The following is a 16,279-nucleotide window of genomic DNA, read 5'->3' on the forward strand; positions in this document are numbered from 1 at the left end:
CTTTCTCCGGCACCGTAGCTCTATCCGTTCCTGAGCTATGTGCCGGTTCGTCGAAAATAGTCGAAGTTTGACCTGAAAAATGGCGAAATTTTACTTTCGATGATCTCTGATAACCTGACCTTTGACCTGACCTAAGAAGTGAAGTTTTTCATTATTTTTTACCCTCTTTCGACCACCGCCTACGGCGTGCCGCTACGTGGCCCAGGAGCTGAGTTAGAATTGGGGTACTTACCCTCCCCCCCAGCAGGGCGTGGAAATCCAGGATGCAGGACCTCCAGCGGGGTGCGGGTTAAATGATACATGTTGACATTTTAACCAGAATCCTCTGTACGCGTTGGTTTTCAGAGATGAAGAGAGGCCAGACTGTGCTCCGGCATGTCACTGTCACTCGACTAATCACTTCTAGCACATCGCTGATTTGCGTGGCGGCGGCGGAAGCTCGTGATTTCAGAGATAATCGCCCGGGATGTGACGGGCGTATGGGTACCTTTCTGAGAAGGTGTCCTGTCGGGGGTGGCTGTGTTTGGCAACGAATGTTTGTCAGACGCCTGCTATCAGCCCGCTGTGGCCGCGGTGTGTCGGTGCACCCTGAGGGCGGTGACGTCCCCGGTCGGCCGGGCGGGGGCGGCGGCTGTGCGCCGGGCGGGGGCGGCCGCTGTGCGCCGGCCGGTCGGCGCGGCCGGCGGCAAGTGACCCGGGGTCGCCGCCGGCCAGTGTAGCCAGTTCGTCCCCCGACCGGCCGCCGCTGCCACCGCCGTCCGTCCGGCCGCTGCTGCCCGTCCTCGGCGTCCTGCACCCCGCGGGCTCAGCGCTGCGTACTGCTCACACACCGTCACAGGTAACCGACCGGCCAGCCTGCTCTTCAGTTGTTACCGCCGCAGCCCAGTTGCGCCGCCGCCGACAGACAGACGGCGACTTCTCGAGGTGACCAGACAATTAACTGTTGAAAAAACTTGTCATACGAAACACTGCAATCATTGACATCCTGACATACCATCCTTCTAACATTATAAGACGCATATGACTTCGGTCATAAAAATGAAGACTGAAGACGACATATCAGCACAGACGTATGACTTCAATCATTCACTGTCATTTACTCGCCCAACCGGCTTGATCGGGTGAGTACTTAAGTTGGCATAGCCGGCAAGGTGATGGAGCCTTCTGCAAACCACTTCACCATTTTCTATTAGCTCCTGATGAACTGGTATGCGCCAGGTATGCGTGGAGTTGCGTTACAGCCCAAATGAAGTCGGTTAGTGTCACGTACCAGAGTCCGGCTATGAATATATCAATTACACTCTTGAGACTCTAACTTATGCAGTTCGCGCAACTTTTCGACAACAAGTGTACGTTACATCTTGGGTCGCAATATAGACTGCCCTTAACACCAATTCGTACCGATAAATCACTCGCCTTTGATATCAATTGTCAGGTTCAGCTTATCTTAACTGAAGCGGCAATAAGCAATTACGCGTAATTCAGCGGCAGATCAAGAATTTTGGATCAGCGCCGGTCTAAAAAAGAATCCATTATTTCGTGTATTGTCGGAATTTGATCCTTTTTCATTAACCGCGGAAGCAGGCTCCCTCTTGCGCTGCCCAATCCACTGACCGTTTGTTATTTCTGCAACGACTGGCCATAGCGAGTGAGTGAATACCTACTTCAGGGTCGCTCTCTGACGCTCATTTCCAACCTGTCACAAGTCATCATTGGCCTGACTACTAAATTCCACGACTCCCATCACCATTGACCGCTGACCGGTGGTCACAAAATTCGTCTGAACTTTCTGGTATGGTCAGTTAGCTCGTCTGTCTGTCCTGCCAACCACCCACCACCTTACCGTAGGTGTGGATCTCAACAGTCCACCCCCACGCCATTTTCAGTCTCTTCTCATCAATATGTTCAGATAGTGGGCCTCCCAGTCGTACGTTCACATTTCGGTGAAGGGCAGCGGTCGGAAACGGGGTCTTGCCCGAATACTTGCTCCTAAGTGACTGACTGAATACGAATCGGAAACGCAAAGCAGCCTTCAACAGTTGAATTAAATGTAACGGAATGACACGCATTTTGTAATGCTAATTAAAGCACATGGCCTTATTCATGAATTAGCAGTTTGCTTCTCTCCTTTTAAATGGTTTAAATGGTCAGGCTAAAACAACGTATCGAGCTAGTCTAGCCCCTTGGGACAAGATATAAGACCCGTATCAATGTCATGCCGTAGACCACAACCAGAGCTGATCACTTTGCAACAGCATTAGCAGTATAGGCATGGATGTACGAGTAATATAGGTGTAACAGTGCAACCCATTTCCCGCGCACTGTAAAGCAGAACACGTGATTAATGTAACGCGAGTTTTATTATTGAACTTTATGGTGACGATGCATGACATAAATTGCCCACATTTCATACTATATTGTCCAGCAGTATTTTCAGTTCCGTCAGATTCACATATTTGCCACATAAATCATGCAGATGACAGCATATATGAAATTTGAAGAGCAGCATAACGGTATAACCAGCGGCATTCAACAGCTCAACGTCGGAATGTCGTAAAGAACCCGCATCTGCATGCTACTAATGAAGGCATGAAGTTCACTTTTCGGCCATATCTGCTGTTACGGTTAGTTGAATACCGTCACTTACTGAGTTCCAACTTCCATGGCCATGATATCAGCGAAACTTTGGCTTAGAACGGATAAATGCGACGAGCAACAACTCACCAAGTATGTACTAAACAGACCAAAAGTGATGATACAGGGCTGTATTGACTTTGTAATGACTGAGGATACCTACACATTGAAGTATATTGAAGAAACTGTTGAGGTATTATAGAGTAGTATATTGAAGAAGAAGAAGTAGGTATATTGAAGAAACCCCACCAACTTTGGTGGTTTATAGCGTCGATAGTTTGAGCATTATTATTTATCCATGGTTTTGTTCTTTGCCTCTTGTGAAGTTTATTAAATTGTACTGCACATGTTGACAATTACAGCACCTCATTCAAATTCGGCGTGATTTGAGTTGTATATATGAATTTCCGATTCCGCCCCTGCGCAACGGCTACCTACTTTACTATTCCAATAGTCCGATACGATTCGAAGATGATATCCCCTTGCCGTCCCATATCAAACTAACTTGAACTAATGGCCATTATAAACCGTTTCCACGACGGCTATCTGGTACACATTTGGCGCACATTAGGTGCAGAGTTGGTGCAGATTTGGTCAAATTAGGTACAGGTTTGGCCAAATTAGGTTCATTGTAGCCGTGTTCACGACGGCCATCTGGTAGGTACACATTTAGTGCACATCTGGTGCAGGTTAGGTGCAGATTTGGAGTCAAATTAGGTTCAGTGTGTCTATTAGTAGCTATCAGCTAGGGCTGCACTAATTGCTTATATGCCTGCTTTGTCATATTATCAGAGACCATGATCGATCAAAACACTGAAATAAATTCATAAAATGAAGAAATTTGCTGCTAAAGAGATTAGGTGCAGACTTGGTCAAATTAGGTGCATTCGCCGGATAGCCCGTCGTGAAAACGGCTTGTGTATCTTAGAAGTTATCAGTTTGGGTTGCACACTGCATGCAGTTTCCTATATACCTACCAGATATTTCACATTATTAGACATTACCTACTTTCGATTAAAACACTGAAATAAATAAGATAATTATATGGAGATAGTTGTACAAGAGATTTGGTGCAGATTTGGTCAAGTTTGGTGCACTCGCCAGGTAATCCGTCGTGAAGACGGCTATTGTGAACGATTTCACCATTGCCCTGCATTTCTAGCTACCATAGGAGTTCACAAAGCTCCGTTACAGCTGGTCCGCATGGGAGAGGGCACAGATTCAGTGTCGAAGGGTGGCAACCATGACAAAGATAGCCGTGGTGGGAGTACGCGCAACGTCACTCTTCTGAACGCACCAGTTAACTGTGTAGGAGACCGGAGATGGATGACGTCACGCCATACCTCATACGTATTCACTCTAGGGTCAGCTCTCTTTATGCTACAGGCAGAATTATTGAACACCTGTTTAATGCATGTTTTATATTTGGCACATCTCCCGCGACATGTGGCACACAACTTCGTAAAGTAATTTCAGTGTGCGCCTGACGGGCATCTACGATCTGCCCGTTGTAACCTTCCATCCGCATGTGACCCACGTTCTTAGTCGGTACCACTCCCAGCCAAACTTGCGCTGGCTAATCATGCGAGATTCGCCGTGAAAGATTTCAGGAAATCGGCTCCTGCACCCACACTTCGTAAAATCAAAATCAACGTGAAATACGGAAGTAGACAATCGTATTATAAGTTTGAATCCGCCCGTTCTACTGAGTGCCAATATAATTTGGTTAGTTGAGTTTATGTGATGCTTTTAAACCTGGTTATAAATTGATTCTCAATTTGATACGTCTCCAATATTACTGCATGAAATGCCTAAGTTCCAAAGCAAAATTGCTTAAATTTAAGACATCTAGGTATTCTACAATCTACATAACACCTTCACCCTACCATAGTTGAAAAGGTGACGTTGCTATTATCATATATGCCTTAATAAAAAATACAAACATATTTCGGATGCTTTAGTTTCTGGTTCGTCGTTATTGATCCTAAGAGCAACAATGCATGCTTCCCAAGCATCGTTGAAATATAGCTTAAAAATAATGCAATTTTTAGTTTTCCATTTGAAAAACTCGAAAACAGTGAATGTTTGTAAATGTCATTTCAATATGTATTCTTGCTACCTCAATTACCAAAGGTAGTACGTTCATAACTTGCCAATAGCCATCATGGCCCCGCATCGAATGGATGATTCACGGCCTGATCGTATTCATCTCAAAGTCACACACCCTTCTGTTTAAGAGCATGTTCCTGGGCAATTTGGTGCTCGTGGTGGCCAAATTTGCCGCCGTCGCGCGCCCTGTTTATTCTACGGGCTGTCCATACAGGGCAACTAATCACGGGCTGACGATAGTCGCGCCGACGCCTGTCATGTGAACAATGTGAACAATGCATGTGAACAATGCCGGCAACTGAGCCACGGGACCGGGCTGGCTTCGTTTGCGCTACAGGCCAACCGACCTTCTCCCACTACATAGGATCCGGTCGAGGCGTCCGGAAAGTCGAGAATGGGGCTGTGAACGGCTACTCGGGTCACACACAATGCTGAGACTGAAAATAAATTAGAACGAATCCACGTAGGTGGGCACCTATATAGAGAATGACAGAATGGTGGAGGGAGACCCTTTAAGGCTTACACCCAGCATGATGGTAAAATATAGAAAATAGGGCTGCTTCAAAGAGTTGAGCAATGAGCATGAAGGATATTAACGGTTTAGCCAATCAATATCTTGCCTCAGTACCGTCACCAGTGACGGTTCCCACACACCAAGTTCGTGCTGCTCTTTAACTTGACACGGTCTTGTATACTTGACCTCGCCAGTAGCTTTGGTGATCCATGGCTTCGCCTATTTTCTTCTTGGTGCTGAACGACTGCCGAGCTAGATAGCATCCGTTTATCGGAACATGGACATTGGACACTTATAAATGTCGTCCTTTAAATTTCGTTTCAAGCTTATTTTTGCAATGATCAAAGCATATATAGGCATTGAGCGTAGGCCTCGGTCAAACTAAGTAAAGATCGCTCCTAAATACCATGAACTTGCATGTTTGTAATGTTTATTTATGAATAACTACCTCCGTAGTCCGTACATGCATGTTTTGCATATGGAGAACAGGACCGCGCAGAAATAGCACAATGCACATTCAAAAGGCTCTCCCGAAGGTGCTGAAGATGCTATTAAGTTTAGGTTAAAGACATCCGTTGATTTTTATCTTCGCCGCGAAATGTTGCACTATATACATAGATGATAGCTCAGAACAGAAATAATACCTCCATCCTAAAATACAAGAGCCTTGAGTAACAACAATGGGATGGGGTATAAGGTTAGCTTTGCCTGTGAATATTCCTGGGTTACCTGTAGGACTGTTTTCCGTTGTGCATATATAACAGGCTCACGGCAGGCCTCAATGCAGGCAGCAGGAGTATATTTGCGTACTGCAGTGCGCGGTGATTGTGTATATTTGTGGCCTGTCTGAGTGTAAACGCGTGTTTGTGAGGACTATTTGCCCGTTCCACCTGCAGCAATACCTGCTGTTGGAGGTGCGGTCGGCGCTGCTGGGACAAACAGTCCCATCTGCTCGCCGTGCGGTCGTCGACACAGCACAGGCACGGCACGGTAATTGGTCGGTGGACGGCAGCGTGTCCTCACTGGACAAACTGTCGCTATCAGTGCCGAACGCAGACGTCGGCATGTGTGATCGAAGGTGACCGGATTGGAGGGTCACGACCCCGAGGCCCGACAGGAACGCATGGTGTGCTCCTTAGTACTTTCCGAGCGGCAGAAGAGAGGGAACAGCAGGGGGCCATTCAATAGCAGTGTGATCCTATCAGATTGGAATGATTCACTCCGGCCCGTGGAACAGGTGGATCCGTGAGTATTATTCTAACAGCAAGGCATGCAGGTGTCAGGCTATGAGTGACAGGCTCCTCCCGGTAGAAAAAGGGGATTTTGGTACCCGAAGTGTTGTGCGCCTGCCTACGAACACTCTCCGCTCAAAGACCGGTAAAGCCGTTACACTCAAAGCGCGTTGCATCAGTGTGCGCTGTGGAGTGTGCAATGTGCAATGTGCAATGCACATGCAACGTTGTCGGTAGGGCAATGCTGGAATATTGAGGAGCCAGTGACTGGCGTGGGCGTAAGCCGAGCCATGATAGTCCATCCAATCATCAAATCCGGCCAGTCAAATCACCGATATATTCGACGTAAGTGTAATCGACTATTATTCGGTTTATATTTTCCTTGCGTTTCGTTATTTTATAAGTTTTATTTGGTCATTTTCATTATTTTTTAGCATGTTAGTTCCTCCATTATCAAAGTGGATTTCAGTTATTATTCCCATTAAATCTCTTAGATGCTCCCATTCCGTGCTCAATCATGACATACGCTGCACCATACGGAATAGTATGGAAACTGGTGGAATACTGCTACCATTACTTTATAAGCAGATCATTGGACCCACACTGTAATACATTATGCAATGATAACTGAATGCACGAAGACGGCATTGATATACATATAAGGCTGGGAGCTCGTAATGATTATGTGACGAGCGAAAATCCAGAACCGCAATAGTATGTACGCTGGCTTTTTGTGTGCAAATTAAGATGATCCAGTGAATAGAGAACCAATCACAACCTTTAGGAGCCAGTTGAATATCTCTGTAACCAATCCCTGCCCCCAGGGCAATGTCTGCAGCTCGACAACAGACTTCCGTGAATGACGATCTATTACCGGCGTTAGGCAGTCTGCACCAGACAGAATAGCGTAGAAATGATAGTTCCATTGGTGTGACGCCATAGATCTCTCACCGCGAATATTAAAGCCAGCTGGCATTTGGCAAAGCACATTCAGACTTCAGGCTGTCACCCTAGGGGGCGCCTTAGGCATCACTGCGCTTTAATTCTCATAAATACTGCTGAAAAAGTGGTCTTTATTTTTGCTCGATATTTAAAAAGTTATCAATGATAGCTCGTGATAGCAATTTTCTGGCGTTGCCCTTCATGTCAAGTTTAGCCCGATTAGGCACATGTCATGACACATGCATTTATTGCATGAACGTAGTGGTGAAATATTTAAGTGTCCTTTTTTGAATAAACAATGCGAGTGTCCCGCCTCACTTCATCAAGAGACATCAACTAGCTCAAGCACGTCAAATAAATAGGTCAGTCCTAGCTTGTCTCACGTAACCAATGTACGATGGGACCGCGGCCGGAATTAGCGCGACATTGGTGGATTTGCCGACCTTTCCCAAATTTAGTTAAACTGTGTCATATAATTCAGAAATGTCCATGGACCACGAATCTGCAAATATTTTTTGTCCATAGTGTACAGCGTCCACGCCACATCAGCCCAAACACAAAGTTCCGTGAAAAGCATCGTAGACCCGTTTTCGTACGGAGAAAAGTAGCATCTAATGTAGGCAAGAAAAAAATATATATTAGACGGCTTTATCAATATTTTCGGGGTCTAGCCTGCTAGTTTAGACCATGGGCTTCACGATGGAAAGAAAAACTTTTAGCGGAATATATAAATACGCTTCAAATGTTAAGTTTTCTTAGATGCTTTTCAAATTGTGAGTTAATTTTGCTGTTATAAATATTCTGGAATGCCGATATAAAAAGTCCCGCTAGGTCCCGCTCTTCTTTTATCTTTATGGTGTTTACCAATCAATTGCCTTTCATAAAATGTATAGTCCAGCTGTCTCAGCTTGCCACAGCGAAAATGAGGGGCTTTTTTTACTTCAGGTCGCCGGCGCTGGCCGTGCGCGGTCACCGCGAGCCGGCCGGAAGCTGTGAGTAACAGAGCCTCAGGAGTTGTACAAGGATGCCAAGTGCCAACTATATTTAAGTTTTGTCCGGACATATCCGTACCTGCTTTGGGAGTGTCTGATACACTTTTCTGACCCGTACTTAATTTGTTATATAGTCATGTAGGCCATCAGATTCCCATTATGGTTTTGGTGGCTACATTATTTGCTTATCGGAATCTCCGGTGCCGCCATGACCTGACCTGACAGGTGTTGCCATCTTATCACGTGACCGAACCGAGTCGGGGTCGGCGCAGGTCAACTTATTAATTAACCAATTAATTAATTAATTAAATTACTAATGATTGATTATTTAAATTTATCAGAAATTGCTTAGAAAGTACAACGACTACTATTTGTATGATTCTATCGTCCCTTTCATGTGAAAGCGGGCACGAAACACGAAGAAAACCGATGTCGCGCTAATTTTCGCTCCGGTCCCATTGTGCAATGGTGTAATAACGGTGTTATCATTTTTGTTGCTGGATTACGTGAGACAATAGCGAAGTCTTTCCAGAGATAGACTGCGCCGCCATAACCTCTGCGTGGGTAGACTGCGCCGCCATACATCTCTGTGTGGGTAGACTGTGCTGAGTGTGCCGCCGTACACTTTGCGTAGGTAGACCGTACCGCAGTGTCTGAACTTGACGTAACGACGCAGTGAAAAAGGGGCCACAACGAATACCTAGCCAAGCAAAAACTAACAATTTAGAAGCACTGTATCAGCCCCCATTGAGCTAAAGCACGCGATTGGTGAAATTGATCAGACTTTGCGTCTGTGGCACATGCTTTTCCTGACGTGTCGCACGGGACCACCACCAGGCCACTGTCGCCAGACCGGCTCATATGCAACAGGCGCGTCTCTGCGACCTGCGTCGTTTCCTGTGCAGCAGGCGCGTCTCTGCGTCGTTTCTTGTGCAGCAGGTGCGTCTCTGCGCACCATTGGGCACGGATCCCCTCGGGCGGACAGTCAGCGGCGGTCGTCGTCGCCCCGCCCGAGCGTGGATCGGTCCGACCCGTTAGCTCCGACGGCAAGGCGCCACCGACGGCCCCCCGGTGAGCCGGGCCATCCGTCTTCCCCGAGCGGCGGCGGCTCAACAGAGCTGTACCTGCCGCCGGGGCGGGGGCGGTGGCGGGGGCGGGGGCGGCACCGGTGACACCTCGACGTTTACCCACGCTAATGGCTGTGCGCACCGGGCCGACGAGCCGGCGACACGACGCACCAGTCACGGCGCTTTGTGTCGGCTTTACCGGGGGCCCCGCCCGGGTCAGGTCGTCTGACAATGCCGGCCAATAGGTCGACCGAGAGCGGCAGCAGGCTCCGGACAGGCGTCCATTAGACCGGTCGGGTCGGGGCGGCACCGCCCGAGGGCATTGTGCTGCCCGGTCACCGGTCACCTGGTCATAGGTCACCGCAGGCGGCTGTCACTCTTGATTGGCAGTGGCGGTGTCATCTATCAGCGCCAATTTTTCGGGGCTTGTAGCTACCGAGCTGTTAGCTCCTGCGCTGATAATTCATCAATACAGAAAAGACGAACAAATGAACGAAGCAAATAAACGAAGAATATGCAACTTTTTAAACTAAGTGCGAGAAGTTCAGGGTTTTATGGCTACACAGTACAAAATAATGGTTAAAAAAATATCCACTTTTTTACCAGCCCGCTTGAAAAGTAAACGTTCCGTCATAACACGTGTTGTAGTTTTTTTTTTTAATTGAAAGCAAGCTTTCGATCAGTGATGAATGGTTACTCTGGACCGAGATATGTGGCAAAGATTAATCGAATGCCTGTCACTTCCCGGAAACAGCTGAGATATTGATTCCGCCAGTATTGAAAATGGTGGACACACTTTTGTTCTTGAATTCAAACGCGTATTTAAATCATAGTTAAAAGATCTGACGGGATTAACGTATTTCTGCTACAGGGCCCAGGGGCTCAGTGTGATCTGGATTACGATAAGCTATTCTATCTGAGTCTATCCTGTTCCGAACTGAATTTATCGATAAGATATGCACCATGTCAAATGCTCGGAACATCCCAAGGGGGGACATGATCTGCGCACCTACGTAGTGCGTAGCCTATGTTCTTATCTCGGAAATCCGCCCATACCTTTGAAGAAAATATAAAAATACGGCCCTTCCTCGGGGAAGCCCGCACGACGTCGACTGTTCCATTCGACCCCATCGTGGATCACTCTGGCGAGGCAACTGACCGCACCGATACCACGAACGGAGTGATTCAGTCGTCTCAATCAGTCCCTGGCGCGTGGGCCCACCAACATCAAGGGCCGTTCTAAGAGCTCATGAATCCCTACCGGAACGGCTGAAAGCACTCTAGACAAAGTTTAGAAAGGTAGGGCGTCAGATCTGAAGTTAGCGATTTTTCAGAAATTACTATGCATATAGTATTCGGGTGTGTTACCTAATCCTTCTACCGTATGAACTTGTTAATGTTCGTTGTGGGTGTGTTAAGTAGCTTTGGGTAGGTAATTGAACATTCATTAAAATGTGCAGTGGACAGTTCAAGCATATGAAGCGCGTTAAACCATCATTACCATCTCTTTGACCAACCTATGCCTACCACGTCCATCCGCCTTTTCTGCTGGATGATTATTACGGTATAACGCTTAAAGGGACCCTCCCACCTTAACATTAGATTTGAGCTGAGATAGCCAAAATGGGGTCCCTGGCTCACAATTACTGGTTTCGGCACTCACAACATCGAGAAATGCCTTAACCCGCGCCCCACTGGGGGGGGGGGGCTATTTATAGCCCCCTCTCCCGTTTTTCTGTAATAACTTCCAAACCGCTTGACGGATCGACGCCAAACTTTCAGTACCTTCGGCTGCATCAATTTGACACCTTGTGTCAAAATTTGAACTTCGTACCTACCATAGGTCGGCCGGAAAATGACGTCAGAGTGACGTCATGTTCGTCCGATTTCGACGCAAAACATTGAACCACGGCAATCGCTCCCAAGAGCTCAGTTTTTAAGCTAGATCCAATTTCTTTGCATGAAAGAACTCAGAATTGACCGTGCTATCAAACTGCTATCTCGGATTTTCAAAATTTTGAAAATTTCGAAAATTTTATATAATAATATTCAAAATTTATATTTTTATATTTTTTTTTCAAAAAGTTTTTGACTTTTCGAAAAAAACCGGAATATATGTGACAGAACGCATGATTATGACTAAATCTAGCAAGTTTTAGCTAAATATCTTCAAAAATGGCCAAGTTATACGCATTATTGCAAAAAATTCACAATTATTAATTTTTCAAATCAATTTTTCAGTACGTATTTGGCATCGTACACCAATATAAATGGCACCATCGTGTTCCTGAGCTCAAACTGCATCCAATAGACACCTTTTTTGTTGAAAAATTTCAACTTCAAAATTTGACCTTTTTTGACCCGAAAGTGACCTGACCTAAGCTAAATTCGACTCAAAATGACCTCGAATGACATAGAAGACATCAAATTCGAAATCTATGGCCTAAATGGACCATAAAACATGTGTCACGTGACCGACGCATGATATAATATTTTCGTGACCTGTGATGACCTGACCCTGACCTGAAAATCAAAGTACAAGTTTGGTACCCGCAAGGTATCTAGAGCATCTGTTCACGAGTGTGGAAACCAAAAATGAGCCTGATCTGACTTGTAAGACGGCGGCCAGAGCCCAAAATGTGAACAAGCCAAAGTGCTAATAATTTTTACTTTGACCTGACCTGTGACGTCATCGGTGACCTCGAGGTCAATGAAATTAGGTTTCGCTCGACAGTTTTTCCGGAGCTATCAGACGCCGTTTGAATTTTGACGATCGGCCCAGTAGTTTCGGAGTTAGGAGGGGGGGCTATGAATAGCCCCCCCCCCCCAGTAGGGCGTGTTATACACAGACCCCAGTGGGGCGCGGGTTAAATCGGAAATATTGAATTTCAAAATTGCAGCATTTTGATTCAGAGGGGCTAATGCTTAGGAATACCCCTCTGAATGTGTGACGTCAGCGCAGATATCTAACGATTTTTAAATGTTTGACTAAAACGTTTTGTAGCACGCGGTGGTATATGCTGTTTGCGCGCAACATCTGCCGCAAACGCCGCACTTCTAAAATAAAGTCGCTAGAAACAGCGGAGATCCCAAAAAGTAAACAAAAGTAAAAGTCTAATATCTTGAAAACCGGTGAATATTTTTCGGTGAAATTTGGTAGATATTCGTTTTCGCTCTTTCTAAACCGAGCGACATCACTTTCATGCCAATTCATAAACTTTTTTGAAGGTGGGAGGGTCCCTTTAACCCGTGATCTGTCGGTATGCCTGACCTTTTTAACTCGACCTTTCCCGGTCTTACCAATTTATCCTTCGGGTGTTAATCTGACCTGAACTGATCTGACCTAGTATGTCCGAAACGACCCGACCTGACCCGATCAGACCTGACCTGAGCTAGTCAGACCCGACATAACCCAGCCTGACCCGACTCGAGTAAAACTGACAACTCCTGATTTTACCCTAATCTGACCTAACCTTACCTGACCTGACCTGACCTGACCTGACCTGACCTGCCCTGCCCTTCCCTCTCTCTCTCTCAGGACGATGCAGCTCCCAGCGATGGTGAGTGCGGTGGTGTGTGCCATCAGCTGCCTGCTGTTGATCTCGCCTGCCAGCACAGCGCCGGCCGACGGCTGCCGACCAGAGTTTTTCGACCAGCTGCCGCTGCGGACACAGAACATTTGCACCAAGATCCTGGCACTGCGCGAGGTTCAGCGGGCCATGGAGGACTACCTCGAGGACGAGTGTGAGTGGACGCTCGCGGCGGGCACGTGAGGCAGGGGGCACGTTAACAGAACAGAAATGGAGACAAACGAAACGGGCACCGAAACTGACACCGACACCGACACCGACACCGACATTTCACATTAGCTTTAGCACCGTCACCAAAATAGTCGTAATGAGCGTCTGGGCTAAGAACTAGCGTCGGTATGCTGACACTGATTATCGCACCCTAGAGAAGTTAGCACATCTTTTTTGAGGCGGTAGACATTAACCCTCGCATGTGTGCGGCGTTTGCCAGCTTCTAATGTGTAGGGGGGGGTCGGTTGGACCCCCCCCCCTTGCCGTTTGGCCCCTGATCGAGCTAGAGCTTCGCGGAAAAAACGAGCGTGTTGCCCGTGACGAGAGGAAGCCGATGATATCCAATTTTAAGGTCCTAGGTCATTGGTTGACCTTCCAGGTCAGGTCAATGACCCAAAGTCGGGAAAATCGGGACCTGTTAGAAAGTCGTAAAGTGTGGCTGCTAAGGGGTTTTTCGGGGTGCTGATTACGAATATCGTGTTAGTTTTGATCACAGATGATGTCTTGAAGCATTTAGACCAGGTCGGGTCAGGTCAGGTCAGGTCAACCAGTAGGCGTCGTGACGGGTATTCGTAGTACGGGTCAACCGCCTCTGACAGCTTCGTAACATGTTACGAAGTCACCAAAACTACTTCGTAAATGTTCAAATGGTTGCTAAATTCGAATTCAGCTCCAAAAACTAGCCTAGAAACATGTAAAACTCGAAAAAGTGACCCGAGGTCACCCGAGGTCACCAAAGGTCAATGACCTGACCTGACCTTCAGGTGACCTTGACACACACGGGAGTAACATCAAATCACATGTTTGAACGTTTGAAACCACGAAAAGCTTGCAAACACGCGGCTAGTGCGAGCCGACATACGCGAAATCGCGATTCCGGCCAAACATGGTCTCGGAAAAGAGGTCACAGGTCAAAGGTCATTTGGGTCAGGGTCATGAAATTTTCAGGGTAGGTGTAAAATTGATCAATGCGAGGGTACTGAAAGTTTCGTCGCGATCAGCCGCTTTTTACGCGAGTTATTCGCGAAAAACCATGGGGGGGGTCCATCCGACCCCCCCCTACACATGCGAGGGTTAAGACTACATAAACATAGGGCGATAGCATTCAGCTTCTTCTAGCAAGCTTAAGAACCAAGCAATTACCAAATAATGTGATCTCATATTTCTCTTCGTTGCTAGATATAAGTGTTTGGATCGGAATTAACCGACATACTAATTTCGTTTTGCTTCGATCTGACTCGGAATAAAGATAACTTAAGAACTGAAGGCGTGGTGAAAGCTTTCTAAAGTGAGATAAGCTGATTTTCACAGTAGTCCTTGAGTTAGCTTGGGATTAAGTGGCATCTAAATGCCGTGTGAAGACAGACACTTCAGTAAATCGCCGTGAGAAAAGAACGGAAGTTTTTCCTACCATAAGTCTTAGAGGGCGTCTGTTGGAAGGAAACTTTCTCTAACGCACCAGTTCTACTACAGTTCATTAATGTGACGAAATCACGAATTGCATAGCTAGTTTGATCAGTTCAGCCCAACAAAGCATATCTATAACATTCCATATTCTATTCTGAAAATACAATGTATGTAACGTCTTTAAATTTTAGACCGTATTTCGTTTGCGAGCGTATCGTGTTATCTCGTTTATCTCGTTTATCAGGCACTCAGCCCCACAATCCACATCCCTCCCAATAAGTCCTCCACATTTCCACATCTCCTCCACACCCACTCTGACATGAGTCCCGTCTGTTTTGATTTCAGTGCAGGGACAGATCGGCTTCAGTGACAACGGCGCTAAGCGACAGGACATGGACCACGTATTCCTGCGGTTCGGCCGATCTGGCGTGTAACAACCCCACCCCCGTCGATTCGCGCCACCCGCCGCCGACGCGCCACCATCGAACGCGACGCGGCGGCGCGGCGCTCCGACGCAGCGCGGCTATCCCGGTGACTTGTGCGGCAATCGGTGGCGCACGGCAAACAACACAGTTGCAGCGGGCCGGGCGCAGCGGCTGGCGGAACGGGTCACACGATGGCGGCACCACCTGACTGACGGCCAACGGCCTCCGGGGACGCGCACAGAGAGTGCTACACAGCCACCTCTGCACCCGCCAGACACGCTGCCGCGCTCGGCCGAGAGAGCAGTGCGGGGACGTTATCAAATTACTGCAGGAAACGCCAGCAGGCCACAGTCGAGGTGGCTAGCCAGATTTCCATCTATCGGAGACTTTTGCAGCCGAATTTGTCAATAATGCCGTTTAAGAAATGCTGCTGAAATGAAGATTTTATCAAAGGTTCAGCGTTCTATTTCCATTTAAATGAATACATAAACAAATTATATATAAGTGAGTGTGATCGTACCACGATTTAGACTACAATGTCTCTGTAACTGCGGAACTGCAATTTCATAAGGGCATCTTTAAGTCTGGCATATGGTCCTAAAACGCTCACGAATGATTACCGAATATCCGTCTACGCATAAATGTCTCCGTACAAATATGATTGTTGCTTCTCACTTCAACAGTGCAATATTATCCAAAATGTTCCACTGTTGAGTACGAGAATGTCAGTGAATATTTATTTTACTTAAATATATTGTTTGGTTATAGGGTATTGTAGCAAGCTGGTCGTAGATGAATACATAAATACATGTATTGAACCCAATGCAGCTTTATCTTGCGCACAAAAACAGATATCAGCAGAACACGCTGAAAAACAAAAGAAGATATATATATATATATATATATATATATATATATATATATATATATATATATATATATATATATATATATATATATATATATATATATATAATATATATAAATGAGCAAAACAGAGTTGAGGTAAAAGTTGGACTAGTACACGGTAAAAGATGAACAACGCTGGATACGTTCAAATTTACAAGCATTATGTATTAGGCAGGGCAAATAATAAATTTAGCAATCAGGTACTGACGAAGTGTCATTTCTTAATCTTCCTCTGATAGATAATTGTA

At 46.4% G+C, this 16,279-nt stretch overlaps 1 protein-coding gene across 2 annotated transcripts; it reads left to right on the forward strand.

Annotated features, from left to right (window-relative positions):
• Positions 1-592: 592 nt before the first annotated feature.
• LOC122371620 (myosuppressin-like) lies at positions 593-15,942 on the forward strand. Of its 2 annotated transcripts, none has more exons than XM_043348053.1 (3): positions 593-838; positions 13,029-13,234; positions 15,043-15,942. In XM_043348053.1, the coding sequence occupies exons 2-3, from the start codon at positions 13,033-13,035 to the stop codon at positions 15,129-15,131; spliced, it is 291 nt and encodes a 96-aa protein (XP_043203988.1). In that variant the 5' UTR covers positions 593-838; positions 13,029-13,032; the 3' UTR covers positions 15,132-15,942. The 2 variants fall into 2 exon arrangements, with proteins under 2 accessions (XP_043203988.1, XP_043203989.1); XM_043348054.1 differs by lacking the exon at positions 593-838 and adding an exon at positions 7,582-7,793.
• Positions 15,943-16,279: the final 337 nt, after the last annotated feature.

The sequence above is a fragment of the Amphibalanus amphitrite genome, unplaced genomic scaffold (genome assembly GCF_019059575.1).
Source record: "Amphibalanus amphitrite isolate SeventyFive unplaced genomic scaffold, NRLGWU_Aamphi_draft 001264F_arrow, whole genome shotgun sequence".
NCBI classification, from domain to species: domain Eukaryota; kingdom Metazoa; phylum Arthropoda; class Thecostraca; order Balanomorpha; family Balanidae; genus Amphibalanus; species Amphibalanus amphitrite.